The 22,843-nt window shown below is 38.2% G+C and overlaps 1 protein-coding gene across 1 annotated transcript in view; it reads right to left on the minus strand.

The window, feature by feature from the left end:
* Positions 1-22,422, minus strand: part of LLGL1 (LLGL scribble cell polarity complex component 1) — a 243,677-nt gene extending 221,255 nt beyond the window's left edge. The window contains exon 1 of the mRNA XM_053694694.1: positions 22,247-22,422. Coding sequence (XP_053550669.1) covers positions 22,247-22,384 — 138 coding nt within the window. The 5' untranslated portion in view covers positions 22,385-22,422. The remainder of the gene's footprint in view (positions 1-22,246) is intronic.
* Between the last annotated feature and the right edge of the window lie 421 nt (positions 22,423-22,843).

Consider the following 22,843-nt stretch of genomic DNA (forward strand, 5'->3'; position numbering starts at 1 on the left):
TTTCGGGGCTGAACTGTACTGTGAAGTCAGGATCAGACTGATATGCTACAGGAAAGTTCTTCAAAAAAGAGGCTGCTTCTTGGGTGGTAACTAGCCATAGAACAAGCTATTATTCGTTCCCAGGTTGAGCACTTCTCTCTTTTTATTTATACAATGTTAAACTTATCTATATGTCACACATGAACTAGCGATGTCTAGCTGTAAAAAAAAAAAAAAAAAAAAAAAAAACAGTCAAAATGCAGTGATATAAAGGTGGCCTTTAAGGGCTTAGAAATTAGCATATGAGCCTACCTAGGTTTAGAGTTCAACAAAGAATACCGAGAGAACAAATCAAATTTGATGACATAAGTAATTTGGAAAGCTGTTTAAAATGTCATGCCCTGAATCATGCAAGTTTAATTTTGACTTGACTTGACTGTATATATAAAATCAGCTCTGTAATTTCACTAATGTTCACAATTTTCGGAAGGGAAAGTGTTAACGAAAAACAGTTGTCGAGTGCAAACTTTCATTTTTTGTTTCCTTAGTAATGCACAAACTTTTAGGGCAGAATTCTCAACTAGTGATCAGATAGTTTCAATCCTACACGTTCAAAACACATCTGGTTATGTTTACATTGTACAAAAACATAACTTTCTTTCTTCCTAAAGTCCAAACTTTGTGAGCGCCAGAGCAATATAAAAAAAGGGCAGAATGGATTACAGCCAAATTGTCCCATAAAATAAATTAACAATATCACACATCTATGACAGATAGTTTTAAATTACCAGCTCTGTGAAAAAAATAGGCTAAAGCAAATCCTTTAAAGAGCACTCCAATGATGCTCGACTCCAGCTGAATGAGATCATATAACAGCTGCGTCCGGTATGAATCAATTATCTCCACAAGAATCTGATTCTAATTAAAGTAAAATTTAAATCACTCTGGATCTCAGCAAGTTTTGCATATGGCAGTGTTACAAATGAAAACTGTTCTCTCTCTGCCCTGCAATTTGGATTTATCAAGAAAACGGGGTGAATGGGGGGGTGCGACTATTACCTGGGTAGCATTTGCATGTATTGTACCCTGCTAGATAAGTATTAGTTTATATAAAGAATCCTCAATAAGAATTTTTGGACAGCGCCAGATCGGGGGTGGAGGAGGCGGTGGCGGCGAAGGGGAGAGGAGGTTACAGCAAATTAAAACTGCAAGCTAAATTTATTTGTAAAGTAGATGGATTATGTTCTGTAATGTGAGAACCTATAAGCAATGTTCCCTCTAATGGATATTTTAAGCTTAAAGGGATCGTCCAAATTAAACATTCATGATTCAGATAGGGCATGTCATTTTAAACAACATTCTAATTTATTTTTATCATCAAATTTGCTTTGTTCTTAGTATTCGTTTTGGAAGGCTAAACCAAGGTAGACAAAACCGCCTGTTGTTATCTCAATGCATTTTGACAGGGTTTTTTTTTTACAGTTAGACAGCGCAAGTTCATGTGTTACTTACATTCATACATACATATCTGTGCTCACTCCCGTGGAGTGATTTAAGAGTCAGCACTGATTGGCTAAACTGCAAGTCTGTCAAAAGCACTTAGATAAGGAGGCAGTCTGCAGAGGCTTAGATGTAAGGTAATCTCAAAAGGTAATAAGTATTAATATAACTGTGTTGGTTATGCACAGCTGGGGAATGGGTAATAAAAGGGATTATCTATCTTTTTAAACAATACACATTTTCAAGTAGACTGTCTTTAAGAGCCATTATACCAATTTGGAGGGGTTAAACACATAGGTAAAGTATCACTCCAGAGATGCAAAGCACACTGGTCCCGAGAAAAAACTGCTGCAGACTCAATCCCCAGCGCTAGTTGCACAGTTGGGTCATGCGACAAGCACTGCTGATTTGGTCTGTGGCAGTTCTGCTACAGACCAGCATTGCTACTGATAAGATTACATGTTCTTTATTAGAGCAGGTAATTTTATAAATTATCAACCCTGCAATGCTGTTTAACCCCCACAAAGGGGAAGAAATAAAAGTAGCACACCTGGGTCATGCGACAAGCACTGCTAATTGGGTCAACATCAGTTTCCACTCGGGCCCAGCCACTGGACCAGCAGTGCTGTAAGTCTCACAAGTCCCTTTTTAGGGCTTAAAGGGACTATTTTTTTTCTTTCATGAATCAGATAGAACATACACTTTTAAACAAATATCCAATTTACTCCTATTATCAAATGTGCTTCATTCTCTTGGTATCCATTGATAAAGTCGCAACAGTGCACTACTGGGAGCTAGCTGTACACATCAGGTGAGCCAATGACATGAGGCATATGTGCAGCCACCAATCCCCAACTAGTTCCCAGTACTGCATTGCAGCGTCTTAGCAAAATTAAATAGAATTGGTAAATTGCTTAAAAACAGGCGCCATCTGAATCATGAACATTTAGGTTTTTACATTATTGCCCTAAACACCCATTAGAGCTGTGGTTAGCAACTTTGGAGCCCCTATATGTTTTGGAGCTACATTTCCCATGATGCTTAGACTGCTTAAAGAGTGTCTCAGCATCATGGGTAATGTAGTTCCAAAACATCTTGGGGGCCCAAGTTTGCTGACCTCTGCATTAGAGGGAATATTAGAGAACATGTAAAGGTCAACATCATGATTATCTACTTTACAAATTAACTTGCAGTCTTAATTAGCTGTGATGGCTCGTTCTGCCAGGATTCTAATAATATCATGGTTCAGTGTTGGCAAGTTTAGATCAGGGTTCTTCTATTCCACCCCTGAGGTCCCACTAACAGACTAGATTTTATTGACTGACTTATTAAAGAGCAGGTGCTGCAGTTTACATGTCCTTAGCGAGTCCTAAGAACTGGAACCAAAGAGCCAAGGTTTAGACCGCACATTTGAACTAGAAAGAATAGTCAAGCCAATCACACATTGTATAATAAATAACATTATAAATAAAAAGCTTCAGTTTAAAGGGATATGAAACCATTTTTTTTGGTTTCATGACTCAGAGCAGCAATGTTAAGTAACTTTCTAATTTACTCCTATTATCAATTTTTCTTCATTCTCTTGGTATAGTTATTTGGAAAAGCAGGTATGTAAACTTAGGAGCTGGCCCATCTTTGGGTCAGCACCTTGCTGATAGGTGGCTAAATGTAGCGAGTAGGCTGTTCAATGCTCTTATTCAGGCGCTAGCAACGTTGGACATACAAACTTATTTCAGTTTTGTGGACACCCTGAGGAGCCAATTATCTAAAGGTCTCTGGGCTGGAGAGATTTAAGAATACTTGCCATTCCTAGTCCCCTGGTAGAATTATCTAAAGCCACTTTTTACCCTGAAAACTGGGTGTCTTCACGTCTTCAACGTACGCTACATTTTCGCGTGCGGAGAGATGTATAATTAAAGTGAAGGTAAAGTTCGAACGATCTGTATACACTATTGAATTTTTCACATTGTAAAATATCTAATCGCTAACTTCTCTCATAAACATTTATCTAATAAATATGTTTTATATTTCCCTACCGTGCAGTTACTGACTCAACCCATTTCCTGATTTCTGACCTTATGACGTATAGTGCGGTCCCACATGGATTAAACGAACTGCGCATGGAGTCGTCGCCGGTCAATAATGCGCATGCAGTAATCTTAGCTTGATAAGCCTGCTACGTATTGCTGGGAAACAAAACATTTTAAAAAGGGACAGTCTAGGCCAAAATAAACTTTCATGATTCAGATAGAGCATGTCATTTTAAACAAATTTTCCAATTTACTTTTATCACCAATTTTGCTTTGTTCTCTTGGTATTCTTAGTTGAAAGCTTAACCTAGGAGGTTCATATGCTAATTTATTAGACCTTGAAGGCAATCTCTTTTCAGAATGCATTTTAACAGGTTTTTCACCACTAGAGGGTGTTAGTTCACGTATTTCATATAGATAACACTGTGCTTGTGCACGTGAAGTTATCTGGGAGCAGGCACTGATTGGCTAGACTGCAAGTCTGTCCAAAGAACTGAAATAAAGCGGCAGTTTGCAGAGGCTTAGATACAAGATAATCACAGAGTTTAAAAGTATATTATTATTATAACTGTGTTGGTTATGCAAAACTGGGGAATGGGTAATAAAGGGATTATCTATCTTTTAAAACAATAAAAATTCTGGTGTAGACTGTCCCTTTAAATAAGCATGCGCAAAACGGGATCGCGCTTGTCTTCCAAGTGAGAGCTCAGACTCGGAACGCATGCGCAGATAGTCAGAGGGATGGCGTAGAATGACGGCTGCTTAACGGCCAGAATTTCAATTGGATGCTGAAATAAAACGTGACCAGCAAGTTAAAAAAAAAAAAAAAAAAAAAAAAAAAAAAACCACCACAACACACACCCCTCCCCTCCCCACAACAAGTTGAATTTTCGGCTTGATAGAAGGTGAATAAAATACAGCGAAAACACACTTTCTTTCAAATTTTGATAAATGAAAGTACCATTCATTTAGGGTGGCCTGTATACTGCGATACAGACATTACCTTCACTTTAAACTCGTAATCATACAAAGCGAATAATTGAACTATTCACATACAAATACGCAGGAAAACACAGTATTGTTAAGGTGCACCAGAAATTGTAAGAAGAAAAAAAAAAAAATTGTTCAACAAAATTCGTATTTTAGCAAAACATAAAATTTGAATTAGAAAAACACATGTATACAAAAAGATTAGATATAGATACATACACACACTATGTAAATTGTACTTACAGAATGCAAACACAGCAGTCAGACAGACAGGAGTACACCCCTGTGCAATAATGATTCAAAATTATAATCACCTTTCAAAATAAAATAAAAAAACATTCCAAAATTGCCTTATTTCTCGGTTGACAAGCAGAGTATGAATAATCAAAACACAAATACTTTAGAAAGAATATATTGAAAATACAAGCCCCAGAGTAGAAACTGTATACATTAAGTCCCCTACTTACAAACTTTCAAGTTACAAACATGCGTTTGCATGTCAAATCACGGAAGTAGTTCCGATTTTGTTCACTCCATGCCTGTTTTACTATACAAGGTAAGAGTAAAAATGTTTTCACACAAATTACTGTACAGTAGTACATAAACAATACTGGTAAAGAAAAGTATTATAAAGTGAGGTTTATAATACGTTTCACACAGATTACCATACAGTTGGACTTACAAACATGCTCCCGGAATGGAACTCGTTCGTAAGTAGGGGACTGTATATGTAAAAATAATAATAATAATAATAATAATAATAATAATAATAATAATTAAAAAATATATTTCGCATTCTCTTGCAAACAAGCTACCTATGGGGAAACAAAGATTTTTTTTAAAATCGGGCTTGTCCAAACTCTTTTCCTACCATGGAAGAGATAAAACAGGTTATCCTACTTATACAAATTATCAACGCAAGTTCACTGGGTGCTTAAAGGGACAGTCTACACCAAAATTGTTATTCTTTAAAAAGATAGATAACACCTTTACAAACCATTCCCCAGCTTTGCACAACCAACACTGTTAGATTAATATACTTTACAACCTTTAAACCTCTAAATTTCTGCTCTATTGACAGCTTCTTAAATCACATGCTTTTGTATTTGCTTTTCACTACAGGAGACTGCTAGTTCATGTGGGCCACATAGATAACATTGTTCTCACGCCCGATAAGTTATTTAACCTTTTAACCGTTTCTGCGTTCTATTCTGTCCTAACCACGCCGGGCTTTAGCGACGTTAGGACAGAATAGAATTGTCCTGAAGCCAACGATACTTCCTGGATGGGATCGCAGTCTGGAGGGCGTGCCTAGCTTCATAGGGACGCCCCCCTGACCCCAATCTCATCATTGAAATCTTGCGATCACGTGCACAATCTTCAATTTGTCTACATCGGAACGTTGTTCCGATGTAGACAAGTTAGCCTTATCATTAAAGAGTTAATAAGAGTCATCACAACACAGCACTAAAATGCAAATCAATAGCCAATAAATACAAAGTCATGTGATCAAGGGGCTGTCAGAAGAAGCTTATATTCCAGTACGAAAAATTCTGCAAACCAAGGCTTAGCGAGACACACACACAAAAAAATAAAAACATGTGAGCCAATGACAAAAGGCATATTTGTGAAACCACCAGTTAGTTATGCTTTTCAACAATTAACAAGATAATAAAGTAAATTTGACAATCAATAGAAGTAAATTAGAAAGTTGTTTAAAGGGATATGAAGCCCAAAATATTGTTTTGTGATTCAGACAGAAAATACAAATTTTGAAAAAAAAAAAAAAAAAAAAAAAAAAAAAACTTTCCAATTTACTTCGATTATCAAATTTACTTTGTTCTCATGCTATTCCTTGTTGAAGAGATATCTAGATAAGTGTCTAGAGCACTACATGGCAGGAAATAGTGCTGCAATCTAATACATATAGATAGCATTCTTGCAAAACTGCTGTCATAGTGTGCTCAAAACACTCCTAAACTTACATCCCTGATTTTCAGCAAAAGATGCCAAGAGAACGAAGCAAATAAGAATGTCATATAAAATTGTATGTTCTGTCTGAATCATAAACAAAAATAAACAATTGTGCCACAAAATGCTGGATAAATATTATATATAAATTTAAAGTGAGAAAATGATATAATAAAAACAAGCCAATAAAGTTAGGAACAGTAGATCATTTATAAGAAGATTAACCTATAAAATTGCATAATGAGCTCTATTGCTGAAGCTTTTAGAAAGAACTGATCTACTTCTCAGATATCTTCCTGGCACACTAAAGGTTAATTGGAAAGGGGGAGGTGCATTTGGGGCTGACTATTGTTCCCACAAAGCTTGGTAGAAAAATGGGGCTTTTGTCTCAAAAACAGCAAGAGAGCACAATGCCCCGGGAGAAGAGGGGAACGTTCTCTTGTGTTGGTGTAGCCAGGCGCAGAAGGGAGGAAGGGAAATCAGACCTCAAAACTCCTCCCAGGCACAGAGCCCACTCACACCCAAGCAATAGAGTTTGGTGCAGTGGGGTTATGGACATCATTAGATCACTCAATGAAACAGACTGATACTAATAGGTATCCGAAATGTGAGGTCAGATTGCTTAAGCAACGTGACGAGGCTGGGAACTTCCTGGAGACCCATGGAATCTGACTCCTTATAAACACAGCACAGCTGAGCCTACATGAAACACAAACACGTGGGGTTACCACAGATGGCAAAGAGGAATAATGCACTGTAATACAAAAAATAACAGTGATGTGCAGACCTATGTTTTATATAAACCTTGCAAAAAAAACAAAAAAGGAACACTGTACATTAGATTTTTCTTTGCATAAATGTTTGGTAGATTATCCATTTATAAAGCCCATCTGGGGGAGTTTTTGTAACAATTTATAGGTTTGCTTATTTTTCTAATAACATTGTGCTGATTTTCAGACTCCTAACCAAGCCCTAAGGTATCAGATGTATACTGATGTCTACAGGCTCCTGCTTGCTCTTGTTTGTGTAAGGAGTCTTTTCATATGCAGGTGGGGGGGGGGGGGGGAGGCCGGCTCTTCCTGCTTTCTCAGCCCCTTTCACTAGGTGTCCCAGCCTAACATCAACAGTGGAAAATTGGGAGTTTCTACGTTTTTAAAAGGTTTGTTTTTTTTATTCACAAAATGCTGACACTACAATTCACATCATGCTCCATTAGGACTTCTGATTTCTGCTTCTCCTACTTGCAGTGAAACTCTGATTAAAGGGACAGTCTAGTCAAAATTAAACTTTCATGATTCAGATAGGGCATGCCATTTTAAACAACTTTCCAATTTACTTTTATCATCAGATTTGCTTTGTTCTCTTTGTATTCTTTGCTGAAAGCTAAACCTAGGAAGCCTCATATACTAATTTCTAAGCCCTTGAAGGCCACCTCTGCATTATGACAGTTATTCACAGTTAGACAGCGCTAGTTCATGTGTTCTATATAGTCAGTACTGATTGGCTAAAATGCAAGTCAGTCAAAAGAATTCAAATAAGGGGGGTTGTCTGCAAAGGCTTAGATACAAGGTAATGACAGAGGTAAAAAGTGTATTAATATAACAGTGTTGGTTATGCAAAACTGGGGAATGGCTAACAAGGGGATTATCTATCTTTTTAAACAACAACAATTCTGGTGTAGACTGTCCCTTTAAGTTTATAACCTAAAAGCCTGCTTCAACAGGAACACTTAAAAGAAATAATAATAACAATATATGAAAGGCTGGTCACTAATGCTTGAACTGGCAAGGTGCCACATTACTTTATACTCCCAAGTATGCTTAAAGGGGCAGTAAATGTGGAAAAATGTTATAGAATTCTGCAATGGTTGCAGGGTCACTAGCGATAAAATGACATGTTCTAATGATTGATTTCTTAACAGCCGGGCCGCAGCCTAGTACTTTTTTCCACTATAATGCCCATTTATAAAAAGGTATTGCAATAAAGGTATTTTTCATTTAAATTGATTTATTTTGCAGGGGGGGGGGGATAAATCGTTAAAAAAAAAAAATATACAGCCTTTACTAAATACTGCTCTATACAACACTAAATAAAACAAACAAATACACACTGCCACATAGGATTAGTGTATAATTATAGGCTTTCAAACCACTTTACATTTATACATTTTAACCGCTCTCGTAGCAGTTATACTTTACCTCTCTGGACTCATCTACAGCCTAAGATGTTTTCTAATAGAGATACGACTACAGCCAATCACATTTCAAGTTAACCATTGACAGAATGACAGAAGAGCGGCAGCTCTACCAATGACAGTAAGGAGAGCGCACTATGGCAACTCTGCTTCAAAGGCTATTAGAGGACTCAGAGGTAAGTATAAGCAACATCTAAGAGAGTGTTAAAAAGGTATTATATATATATTAAAAAAAAAAAAATTTAAATTGACAACTGATTTGTTACCAAGGGAAGTATTCAAATTAGAGATATGTTATTAATGAGTTTTATACAAAATCATGGTGAAAAACCCTGACCATAGCAGTGGCTGGGACGCCCACGCTGGTATATGGAGCTATGGAAGAGTGCTCCTCAAAGAAAAGCTAAATGTCTGCATGTGACACGTGGCCACCCAGGCGCAAACCTACAATGCCAGGCCTCTCACCATAAGACTGTCCACTAGCCACTCTGATATAAGCTGCTTTGGTTCGCCCCTTCCTTGGGGCGTCCACTGGCCTTCAGCAAGAAGTTATCCCCAAAGCATCCTTTGGACTCTGGAACAATAGCCCTTTACTGCAGTCAGCAGGGGGCATATTTTAATGTAGGACAAATAGACCTTAGTCTAGCGCTGCAAGATTTTAGGAAGTACATTTTGACCAGCTTGGTTTCATGATGCTGTGCAGCTCCTATAGTCTCCAAGGAGATAGAAATGGTTTAGAACTGGTCTATAGGTGGCTCACAGAAGGGGATAATCACTTTTGCACGGTTTACTGTGTTTATGTCTGGAGTTAGTAAATAATTAACCGCTCTAAACACTTGTAAGAAACATATGAGGCAAATACAAGACAAAATGTGCAAACACGGGAGAGTGGGGGGCTACTGAATCCTCAGTGCCTAGGGCAGCGCTAAAACTAAATTCACCTCTAAACCAAATATATTCTTTCATTTTCCAATTTTTTTTTCTAAGTGAGTGCAGACACATCTGAACTAAGACCTTCTTTGTGCTTCTGCGCCGTAACATGGGGGGGGACTTTTACTAATCTATAAAATACTGACTTTTACATCACAGATTAAGCTCATATATACGAAACGCAAATGGTGCAAGTTTTATTTACTTTTAATGTACACAATGTGAACTAAGTTGTGACTATGTAGTTTGGATACTAGAAACGGTCCCCCCACCCTTCGGCTAGTGACCCTCTGTGGAATTTTTCAATTCACCAGAAATACACAAGAAAAATAAATCTGCCAAGATTTCATCCAATCAAATTTGGCAGTGGTATTTAAGACAGCTGTATATCCCCCTCCCTATGGGAGTGAGGAAGAATTAAACTGATGGATAGTTTGTCTGCAAAATATATGAAGAGGATGCAAAGGAAATGGAGTATATTGCAGTAACTCCAGCTGAAGAGCTGCAAAACAGAATTATTTATTCATTGTAAGAGGGGAAAAAAAAAAAAAAAAAAAAAAAGCAGGAAATACAGGGGCTTGGAGGCTGTTTACGAGTGTATTGTCTGGATAATCAGGTAAAACTTCACAGCTGTCTGACAATATCGGTTACACACTACAAGAGCTCTCACTCCCAGCCTGACTCAGGGGAAGGACGGATCCCAAAAACAAGGAGTGTGTAGGAGGGATTGGGCTGGAGAGGCAGCTGCACCCAACACAACAGGAGGAAGGAAGGATAGAAAAAAAAAATCCAGGAGAGGAATGCAGAATTTAAGAAAGACTATTCAAACAGATATAGATATATAAAAATGCTAAGCAGGTGGATGAAGATAAAAAGTACCAGCACTTTATTAAATAATAACGGGAAACTGTAGCAGATCCTTAAAGGGACAGTGTAGTGTAAAATTGACTTCTCTTTAATATGTTTCCAATAACTTATACCAGCTACAGGATATAAAAATGTATGGTAAATTGCTCCTTTAGGTATAATTTTGTATTTTATACATAGATACATGCCTCAGCTCGGAAAGAAATTATACAGACAGCAACTGTACAAGAACAGAATTCTCTCAACCAGCCTTCTCTATTCTAATCCAATCCTTTTTTGGGACACACTAAAACAGGTAAAGGTTAATAATGGAAAGTTTAAATAAAAAAAAAAAAAAAAAAAAATTGGTGACAGTTTAAAGTGACATTAATCTTAAAATGTAAGTTCCCCACAAAGGGCTCCTTTTATTATGCTGTGACAAACAGGGGCGTACATATTCGCCCCTGTACGCCCAGCTTCTCCTCTGGCAGGTAGCAGACTGCTTATACCATTGCACACAAGCTTGTACATGCAATCCTGCCCCCTGCCCGTGCACAACCAATCATGCGCGAGCAGGGTCCATCAATCTCCCTGGTCGGATGAGACCGGGAAAATTTAAATTCTCCACCTAAGAGGTGGAGAACAGGACAGGGAAGCAGCGGTGTGATAACAGCTGTTTGATAAATCCTGACTGCAGGTTTTCTCCTGTGCCACACACACCAATGCAATACTTAAAGTGCCATAAAACATGTTGAGATCTGTGCATATCCTAAAAGGGCTAATTAAAGTGAATGTCAACTTTAGCTGAATGTAATTAGAGTAATGATGCATCAACATGTACCAAGCTCAACCGCTAATTTTTTTTTTATTTTTATTTTTTTTTATTAAAGTGAAGTTCAAGTCCGCCTCTCTAGTTAATATTTTCGAAAGTAAATGTGTAAAATGTTATGTTCATTCATCATTTTTCATAAAACTAAGCTTGTCGTTTGAATTTTTAATCTATATTTACAGTCGGTATTGCTGCAATTGTCCGCCCGACATTTATCCGTTTTTGATTGACAGTTTTTCCCACATTCATAACCAATTCCTTTACTTCCCCCATGGCATCCTGCCCCTTTTTACCATCGTCATCACCCACTATTGCGCATGCGTATTACTGCGTGTGTCGTCCTAATCACAATGCTCGTTCACGCTTAGCGCATGCGTATTAGCCAGCATTGCGGAATCTGATACAAATACAATATAACAATGCTCCTGAATGAAATAAGCGACGGACTGAAATTTTAAACGCATGCGCAAATGAAGATATAATACGCATATCGAAGCCCTTGTTGTGCACGAGCTTTGAAGAGACGATTTCAGCGTCTTGGACCGGGGGAGGAGTAACAGTCAGAAACATCGGTATTATTTATATTCAATTTTCACGTAATTCATACATATTTTTTTTAAATCTAACTTAGCGACTGTGCTATTGAGAGGTTACTGTTTAAAGGGGTGATGAGCAGTGAGGTAAAATTGAACTTCACTTTAATACTTTGGTTATAATTTATTTACTACAAATCTATCCGTTTGAAGCCGGACTCCTCCTACCTGCTACATTCTGTATTTGAACACAGACATATAGAGCGGTCCCATCCGCTCTATACGTATACCTAAAGCACGCACCCGTGTGGATATTGCAACGATTAGAATCCGATCCAATAAATCTACACATGCGTAAAAAAAAAAAAAAAAAAAAAAGGATCATATTATGTGCATGCATCAAAGCCGGCAACACTTAATCTATCGTTTTTCTCCCGGAAGCAGTAAATCAGTTGTTTAGAGCATGAGAGGTGCATGGATATTATCCCCCACCGCATGTACTGGAGAAGCACATGACGTAGAAGAAAAAAAAAAAAAAAAAAAAAGGGTTGAATGCCCCAGGGGGGAAAAAAAAGTTTATTGAAAATCCCGGTTGTCAAAAAAAAAAAAAAAAAAAAAAAAAAAAAAAAAAAAAAGGTAAAATATGCGATTTTATAAATAAGAATAAATAAAAAAATTAGATGAATTAAAGTCACCCTGATTTTGGAAGATTGTTAATATGACGATTAGCAATACAGGTGACTTTATATTCACTTTAAGTAAAAATAATTTGCATTAAAAAAAAAAAAAAAATTGTTTAAAAATTCACTAGTATTTTAAAACAATTTTCAAAAATAAGCAAAAACACTTAGCCATGCTGTCTCAAGCACTTTGCTCCACCCCCCTTATCAGTGTTTAGACACAGGCATTGTATTTGAAACGAGTTTACAGCTTCTAGGCATGCTCCAGCAGATAATCCCTATGCACTTGTGTATTCTACCAAAGCAACAATAGATATAGATACAGCCATTAAAGGAAATGTGTGTGTGTGTGTGTGTGTGGGGGGGGGGGGGGGGTTAGAGCTTTACAATTCAGAAACTAAAAAGAAAGGGTTAATGGCGAGGCACTGCAGTATAAATTTGCAGGTAAAGTAATTAAAGTACATATTATATTTTGCCTCTATCCTAACTTGTTGTATGTCCCTTTAATTGCTAATGTATGAAAATAATTTTCTATATCATATCTAAATAAAGGACAAATGACATCCTCCAATTCATTTGAGAATGTAACTTTTACACTATTTGCAGTAAAAAAAAAAAAAAAAAAAAAAAAAAAAAAAAAGGGGACAGTAAAGCCAAAATTAAAAATCATAACATTTGCTTTGTTCTCCTTGTATCCTTTGTTGAAGGCTAAGCCTAGGTAGGCTCATAGGCTAATTTCTAAGCCCTTGAAGTTCGCCTCTTATCTCAGTGCATTTTATTAGCTTTTCACAGCTAGACAGTGCCAAGTCGTGTGTGCCATATAGATAACGTACTCATTCCCGGGGAGTTATAAATGAATCAGCAATAATTGGCTGAAAGGCAAGTTTGTAAAAAGCACTGAGATAAGGGGGTAGTCTACAGAGCCTTAGATACAAGGTAATCAGAGGTTAAAAGTGTATAAATATAACCGTGTTGGTTATACAAAACTGGGGAATGGGTAATAAGGGAATTATTTATCTTTATAAACATTTTCAAGCAGACCGTCCCTTTAACTACCTCAAAAGGGTTTAAACACATGTTAACTGTGTGTAGCAGCTCCCAAACTTTAGGAAGGCAGCGATTGGTGGGTTGTGTGACAGCTGCTGAAGAATGGCTCACTGGTTGTTTTCTGTTTAGGAAAAATGACATGCTCTAATAAATAAGTGTTTTCGGATTTTCCAACTAGAATGTCCCTTTAAAATAAGTGACAAAATGCTATAACGCAGCAAGAGAAGACAACATGACTTTACAAATAGGCAGTGGTGCAAAAGTTCTCCCGGCAATAGAGACAGTAAATAATGCAGTCAAATTAGTATCTAGCATAGGGCAAGGCCCAAAACCAAATACAGGTTATAGCGACAAATTAGATGAGCTAAAACGATATAAAAATTTTATTACTCAATTCAAATAAATTCAGTACTTGGGGACAAAAGTTAATATGATCTGAAATAAACAAAAAAATACACACTGTAATATTAACTTTCCTCTCTGTTTAATTAAAAAATACTTTATTGCTAATCATCATCTGAGCCTTAAAGGGATAGGAAAGTCAAAATAATAAACTTGCATGATTCCAATAGAGCATGTAATCTTAAGACCCTTTTAAATTAACTTCTATTTTCAAATGTGCTTTGTTCTCTTGGTATCCATTGCTGAAGAACACTAGTGAGAGCTAGCTGCTAATTGGTGTATGCACACATTTGTCTTTTGTGATTGGCGAAACTAGATGTGTTCAGCTAGCAGTGCAATGCTGTTCCTTCAGCAAAGGATAACAAGAACAAAGCAAATTTGATAATGGAAGTAAAATTGGAAAGTTGTATGTTATGTTCTATCCAAATATGAAAAATAAATATTAAGGTTTCCTGCATGTGTGTATATATATATATATAAATTAATTTCCACTTGCCCATTAGCGAGTAACATCATACATACATTGTATTGGGACTAGCAGTTCTCTGTGGTTCCCAAACGGTACTTTAACTGTTATTAACCACATACATTTTAAGGCTCATTAGTGACAAAAAGTGCATGCTTAACCAAATTATAGAATGGAATTTTCCCCTTTAAATGTCCCTTTAAAGAAGTCCAGTTAGTAAGCATTCTGCTTATGCATTCCTAGCCTTTTTTGTAGCAAAGCAAAACCCACATTTTTTCTTTCATAATTCAGATAGAGCCATTTTAAACAACTATCCAATTTACTTCTATCAAATTTGCTTCATTTGTTTGGTATCCTTTGTTTTATGAGCATCATTGCACTACTGGGAGCTAGCTAAACACATATGGGGAGCTAATGAAGAGGCATATATGTGCAGCCACCAATCGGCAACTAGAACCCAGCAGTGAATTACTGCTCCTGAGCCTACCTATGCTTTGTAGCTGCTGATTGGTAAACCAATAACAAGAGGCATATATGTGCAGCCACCAATGTGCCCAACTAGCTCCCAGTATTGCACTGCTGCACCTTCAAAGGATATAAAAGAGAATAATAACATAGGTAAAATGAAGAGGTTTAAAAATGTATGATCTAGTTGAATTATGAAACACTTTTTTGCATTTGTCACTTTAATTTTGACTTTACTGTATCTTTAACAAATATCTATATACAAAACATGCATAATTCACTGACCCAAAACAAACCTATAACTTGCTCAACTATATTATAGCCGTTTTTTTAAACACACTATAACATTTAAAGTGAAGGTAAATTTTGATGAATTAATGCCTGGTTTTTAATAATCCTATTCAAAACAAGGGCACTTTAATTCATCAAAATTGACATTTCACTCTTTTTCTTCAAAAACTTATCTTTTAATCCTGAATGCCGCTCCAGTGATTCCCACGGCCGTCGGAAGCCTCTGCAGATGTCAGAAATGACGAATCAGGCTTCCTCCAATTACAGCTTCCCTCCCGGGGGAATCTTGGCCTGATGCAACGCCGTGATTGGAGGAAGCCAGATTCGTCATTTTGGACCCACGAAGATGGCTTGTGACGGGCGGAGGAAGTGCTGGAGCGGCTGCCAGGATTAAAAGGTACGTTTTTGAAGAAAACTAGTGAAATGTCAATTTTGATGAATTAAAGTGCCCTTGTTTTTAATAGGATTATTAACCTTTTAATGCCGTTATGCCGTTGTATTCCGTCACAACGGCACTGGGCTTTAAAGCCGTTATGACGGAATACAACGTCATTGCAAACGGCTGTCCTGAAGCCTACTAGGCTTGCAGGATTTGATCGCGGTCTGAAGGGCGTTCTTAGCATCTTAGGAACGCCCCCAGACCCGATCACATAATTGTAATCTCGCAATCTTTTGCACGATCGCGTGATTTCAATTTGTCTACACTTTTTAACCCGGTCATGAAAAGGGTTAAAAACCGGGCACTAATTCATCAAAATTGACCTTCACTTTAAAAGGATATGAAACCCCCCAAAAATGATTGTGATTCAGACAGAGCATACTATTTTTAAATAGTTTCCAACATAGCTCTATTATCAAATCTGCTTCCTTCACATGGTACGAAGAAAATGCGATAGACATAAATGATAAAGCTGTATGTATGCATGGTCTGAATCATGAAAGAACAATTTTTGGGTTTCACATCCCTTTAAAGTGAAAGTCAATCCTAGCGTTTGTGAAACGCTAGGATTGACCATTGAAACAATTATAGGTGACTTTCATGACGTATAAAATACTTCTTCACGCTGAAAGCTCCTTTACTTGTTTCAAGCGTTCGCCGTTCTGAGCTGCTAAGGCAGCCCATGGCAGACGCTGTTTTGCTAAGACGTGAAACGCTAAGATTCACTTTAAGAACGCATATAAATCACCAACAGAGATGCATTGTGTACTACAATGCTTAGACACTAGATATAAAGTTTCAGGAATCCTTGTGATTAAGCATCCAGGGTATTTATGCAAGTGAACTTCATTTCACTGAAGTCTGTGGCATATTTTATTGTTTAAATATTTGCATTTGACTCTATTAGCAGAGACACTTTGCAGTGAGTCACAATGCTGGATCAGTTGAACCCCACTGCTAAAGGGTCTGCGATCTTTATCTTAGTTACATGTATAGTTCATCTTAAAAAGAACCTAACAAATACTAATGAACCCAAAATACTAAAAAAGGGACATTTCAGACAAAATTGGAATCCATGTGGATATATTTCAGGTTTGAACAGAAGCATTTTTGTAATATACATGCATTAGCAAAAATGTTTCTAATAAAAGCTATAGTGGTTTCAAAAGTGTATTTAAAGTGAAGGTCAATTTTCATCAATGAGTGCCCGGTTTTTAAAAATACTTTTGAAAACAGGGGCACTTTCATTGATGAAAATTAACATTGCACTGGATTTGAAGAAATACTTACCTTTTACTCCTGCAAAGCCGGATCGACATCCCCCTCCTTCTTCCTGCTGTAGACCACAACAATGACGAAACTGTCTTCCTCCAATCAAAGCCGGGCATCAAGAGCTGGACGCTCTGGGGTGCAAGCCATGATTAGAGGAAGCCGGTTTTGTCATTTCTGACGTCAGTACAGAGGAACCGAGGCTGAGATCGTCGATCCGGCTTTGCAGAAGTAAAAAGGTAAGTATTTCTTCAAATCCAGTGCAATGTAAGTTTTCATCAATGAAAGTGCCCCTGTTTTTAAAAATATTTTTAAAAACCGGGCACTCATTGTTGAAAAGTGACCTTCACTTTAAGTATGCACTGTGCACCAGCATTTTAAACAGCTACTACTCGAGGAGCCCAAGGTGTTAGTACCATCAGGTAATGACTCAATTTGTTAATTGCTGACATGATACAAGCCCCACTGGTGCTCTAAGCAGCTGCATCATTTAAAATGATTGTGCACTGAGAATATCTAAGCTATGCTTCACATGCACGAGCAGAGAAAAATGTTAACACTAAAACAGTGATAACTTTTACTAGAAGCATTTTGCCAATATATTTCTATTCAAAGATGTAATTCATCTATGTGCATTTAAAAGTTGTCCGGAATGTCCCTTTAATCTAAGAAAGTCTTCCTCCTGACACTAGAGACAGATAACGCAGATACAATATCTGGTTACTGGGGCAACAATCTCATGATACAGACTACATTTCTACACATAGCAGATCAGTGACAAAAAAAGTAACTTCAGCTGCCAGATTTGTACCAGGCAACGCATGACATAGCATAGGAACACAAACTCACTGTTTACAAGTAGTGACACTACACCAAGAAATGTATTAGCGAAATCAACCACAGTACTGTAAAGATGCACTAACATTATCAGCAGTGAGCAAACACTCACACTAAACCAGAAAATGACCAAACAGCATAGGGCACCTAGCTATACCGAAGGTAAACTCAGGCTATAAGTTATTAATATTTCAAATATATATTAAAAATAAAGGTTACTTTAATTCATCATTTTATTTGCAGGCTTTTCTAAATGTTTTTTTTTTTTTTTTAAATAAGTTTGCCCAAGTCTCTCGGCGATCCTCCCACCTGTTTGAAAAAAAATAATTCCTTTACGGTGACAAATCCAGCTGTATCGAACTGATTGGGTCCCCCATTGGCGTCTAACCAGTTCGATATACTCCCCCAGCTTGTAATGCGCATGCGGCTAACTCTGAACTCTGTCTCTCGAAGCGTGTTCATGCAAGTCGCATGCGCATTAACAAAGGGAAGCCCCTACTATGCTTACATTATGTTTTGCTCGTTCTAGTCTTTGGGGAATCCTTCAATGCCGACACACTGCTAGTACGATCTCCGCTAAAATATTAAACATCAAATTTAGTGATTCATTGTTAGTATCTTAGCGGAGATCGTAAGATTGCACATGCGCATAAATGAATTACTCGATTATAAGCACGCTTCCTTACGCATGGAGCGGGTGGGACCGCTGATCAATGTAAGAACCATGAAGCCAGTGGGCGGAGGAAGATACTGCAGAGTAAGATCGCATTTATATAAATATAAACTTGTTTATAGTCAATTAAACTAAAGCCGTATTCCAAAATGGTAAACTTTACTTTCACAGCAAATACATTTTGCAATGAACAAAATTATCAGACAAGTACCACTTTAAACATTCAGCAGCACTTTCACAAGGATACAAAAGCACAAACAGTAAATACAATGTTGGTATAACCACTTCAAGTCAGTAATATAACGTACCCAATCACACCTGCACCCCACAGTAACCACTGCACTTCAGGTGCTTATAACAGGCACAGCCAGTAGATCTCTATCCCTATAAATATACAGTTGTGATCTCTCAAGAGCGCAAGTACAGCCCACACAGTTATCCACTTGCTGCAATTCCAGGGATGCCAAACACTTTAGTAAGAGGCTGGTTTATGTGGTCAAATAAAAAAAAAAAAAAAACGACATCATACACCTGTATCCACACTTGCATTGTACGATACTGACATCCCGGCCTGTCCTATTGAGAGCTAGCAAACCAAGCATGGCTCTATTACCCATAATGCATGAGTGGATATAAATGCAAACTATTTCTTTCACATATGGCAGAAATACAGCTGCCCATGCTACAATAAAGACACTAATTAGATTACAGCTCAGTCAGAATATGATGTTAAAGGGACAGTCCGGTCAAAATTGAAATGCACAGATGAATTACATCTTGGGATAGAAACCTATTTGCAATATACATGTATTGGCAAAAATGCTTCTAGTAAGAGTTATCACTGTTTTTGTGTTAACATTTTTCTCTGCATGTGCAGCATAGCTAGATAATCTCAGGATGCCAGCATTTTAAATACTGCAGCTGCTGAGAGTGTTAGTGGGGCTTGTATCATGTCAGCAATTAACGAGTTGTGTCATTACTCTCCGAGCAAGTGCCGTGTTTAAAATGCTGGTGTACGGTGCATACTTAAATACACTTTTGAAAGAGCTATAGCTTTTATTAGAAGCATTTTTGCTAATACATGTATAATATACAAATGCTTCTATTCAAAACTGAAATGCATCCAGGTGGATTTCAATTTTGGCTGCAATATCTCTTTAAAAACTAAAATGCTATATAGAATGATACAGTCAAAGAAAAGATTAGTCTGAGAACATATAGATAGATTTTTTTTTAAAGTTTCATTAGTTGTTTAAAATATTGACAAAATAAGTAAAATATTTTAGTGGAGCTGCCATGTTGTAACTTTGGCCAGAGCAGAAAAGGTAACCTATTAGAGACTGTTATAAAATAGGTCACTAGAGTTTGCAGCCAATAGCTGTGTGGATTCTAACTGTGTTCTGCACTTCCATTTCTAACAAGAACTAAAAAGCTCATGATTTAAGAATGGAATTGCAGAAAAAGGGCACAAAATAAATAATGAAGGGAAATTTTTTTATATATATAATTTCGATGATAGAGAGATAGGAGATAATAGCAAGTGGTGAAGGATCCAAACGGATGGGTTCCATATCCAGTAAAAACTTCACACAGCATGAAAAAAAAAAAAAAAAAAAAAAAAAAAAAAAATAATATATATATATATATATATATATATATATATATATATATATATATATATATATATATATATATATATATATATATATATATATACACACACCTATAGCAAAAAAGTATAACTAATATGAGTTCAACTTCTACAAACAAGGGTGCACTTAGGATGAGCTTAATAAAAAAAAAAAAAAAAAAAAAAAAAAAAAAAAAAAAGGCACTACTAGTCATTATCCCAATTTGCCCTAAAAACAACTTTCAGTAAGGGAAGAAATACCCAGTGCCAGAACCATACTGAGAACTCGCTGGTGCATCGCTAATCAGTGCCTCAGTACTTTATTTCAAAGGAATTCAATACTCCACAGTTAGAGGGACAACCAACCACAGCCACAATCTGAGATTACAGAGGGATGACACTATAATGTCCATCCCAGCAGGGGAACAACTAAGCATTGTCCCAATACAAATGGCTAACACTATTGTGCCCACCTCAGCAGGGGCATAATTATGCACTGTGCCAGTATGCCACAACCATTACCCCCTATCAGGAGTGCCTATATTCATTAACCCAATCTCTCTACAGGGGTAAAAATGCATTGCACCCTAGCAGGGACACCAATACTCAAAACCAAAACCTCTAACACTCTAGCAGAGTAATACTCCCCTGTAGTGATAGAAATTAGTGAGTAACACTGTAGCAGGGCAATACTCACTACAGAGGAGTGACACAAGCCATTGCACCCCAAAACTAATCCCCCAACCTCTCCCTACAGAGGAGTGACACAAGCCATTGCACCCCAAAACTAATCCCCCAACCTCTCCCTACAGAGGAGTGACACAAGCCATTGCACCCCAAAACTAATCCCCCAACCTCTCCCTACAGTAGAGTAGCACAAGCCATTGCACCCCAGAACTAATCCCCCAACCTCTCCCTACAGTAGAGTAGCACAAGCCATTGCACCCCAGAACTAATCCCCCAACTCCTCCCTACAGTAGAGTAGCACAAGCCATTGCACCCCAGAACTAATCCCCCAACTCCTCCCTACAGTAGAGTAGCACAAGCCATTGCACCCCAGAACTAATCCCCCAACTCCTCCCTACAGTAGAGTAGCACAAGCCATTGCACCCCAGAACTAATCCCCCAACTCCTCCCTACAGTAGAGTAGCACAAGCCATTGCACCCCAGAACTAATCCCCCAACTCCTCCCTACAGTAGCACAAGCCATTGCACCCCAGAACTAATCCCCCAACTCCTCCCTACAGTAGAGTAGCACAAGCCATTGCACCCCAGAACTAATCCCCCAACTCCTCCCTACAGTAGAGTAGCACAAGCCATTGCACCCCAGAACTAATCCCCCAACTCCTCCCTACAGTAGAGTAGCACAAGCCATTGCACCCCAGAACTAATCCCCCAACCTCTCCCTACAGTAGAGTAGCACAAGCCATTGCACCCCAGAACTAATCCCCCAACCTCTCCCTACAGTAGAGTAGCACAAGCCATTGCACCCCAGAACTAATCCTCCAACCTCTCCCTACAGAGGAGTAACACAAGCCATTGCACCCCAGAACTAATCCCCCAACAGAGGAGTAGCACAAGCCATTGCACCCCAGAACTAATCCCCCAACCTCTCCCTACAGTAGCACAAGCCATTGCACCCCAGAACTAATCCCCCAACCTCTCCCTACAGTAGAGTAGCACAAGCCATTGCACCCCAGAACTAATCCCCCAACCTCTCCCTACAGTAGAGTAGCACAAGCCATTGCACCCCAGAACTAATCCCCCAACCTCTCCCTACAGTAGAGTAGCACAAGCCATTGCACCCCAGAACTAATCCCCCAACCTCTCCCTACAGTAGAGTAGCACAAGCCATTGCACCCCAGAACTAATACCCAAACCCCTCCCTACAGAAGAGTAGCACAAGTCATTGCACCCCAAAACTAAATACCCCAACCTCTCACTACAGAGGAGTAAACAACCCAGCACGCCCTACCAGGGAAACAATACTCTACTGCTGTCACTACAGAGCAGCTCACTGCACACTAGCAGGGTCTCAAGTACAGAGGGGTAACCCACGGCATCCTAGAAGTGGCACCACTTACCCTACCCAGCCAGCAGCACTATAGAGCCCACTCCTCAGAGTTACAGGGGACTCTTGTGCTCTCCTATCACCCTCGCCGCACTCCCAAGAGAATCACGCACCAAAAGAAGCTTTGATTACAAAGATGCGCTACCCCCTGCTGCAGGGCCCCCACTCTCGCACCTTGTTGAATGCGAACAAATCCTGCTTTATCTTCTCCCTCTGCGGGTCGTTCACCTGCCGCCTAAACCGAAACTTGAGCATCTTATTGCCGTCCAGAACCTCACACACCCGCTGCCCAGCAGCCACCACTCGCCTCATCCAGAGATACAGCAGGCGGCCGGGGAACTTGATCCAGCCCTGGGCTTGATTGGCGTTCAGTACAACCAATCAGCCGAGATGCCCTAGCACCGCCCTTATCGGCGGAAAAGCTGGATGCGAGTTCACATTGATACATGATGTAAAGCACTGCGCAGATGCCAGAAACGCAGGGCCTTATGGGACGTGTAGTTTTTAAACTTTCATTGTTTTTGTTACTATTGTTAACACTTTGGTTTTCAATTATTTGAGTAAACAAATATGTAAAAGTATCGATAAGCACTCACAGCTGCATTACTAATATTCGATCAAGCAAAGTTATGTGTGAAGTTGAAAAATATATTTACCTGTGAAAAATAACTATTAAAGATGATATAATATATATATAGATATAAATAGATAAATAGATATATAGATAGATCTAGATTGATAGATGGATAGATGATAGATATAGCCATAAAC

This window comes from Bombina bombina, chromosome 11, assembly GCF_027579735.1.
Source record: "Bombina bombina isolate aBomBom1 chromosome 11, aBomBom1.pri, whole genome shotgun sequence".
Classification (NCBI taxonomy): Eukaryota; Metazoa; Chordata; class Amphibia; order Anura; family Bombinatoridae; genus Bombina; species Bombina bombina.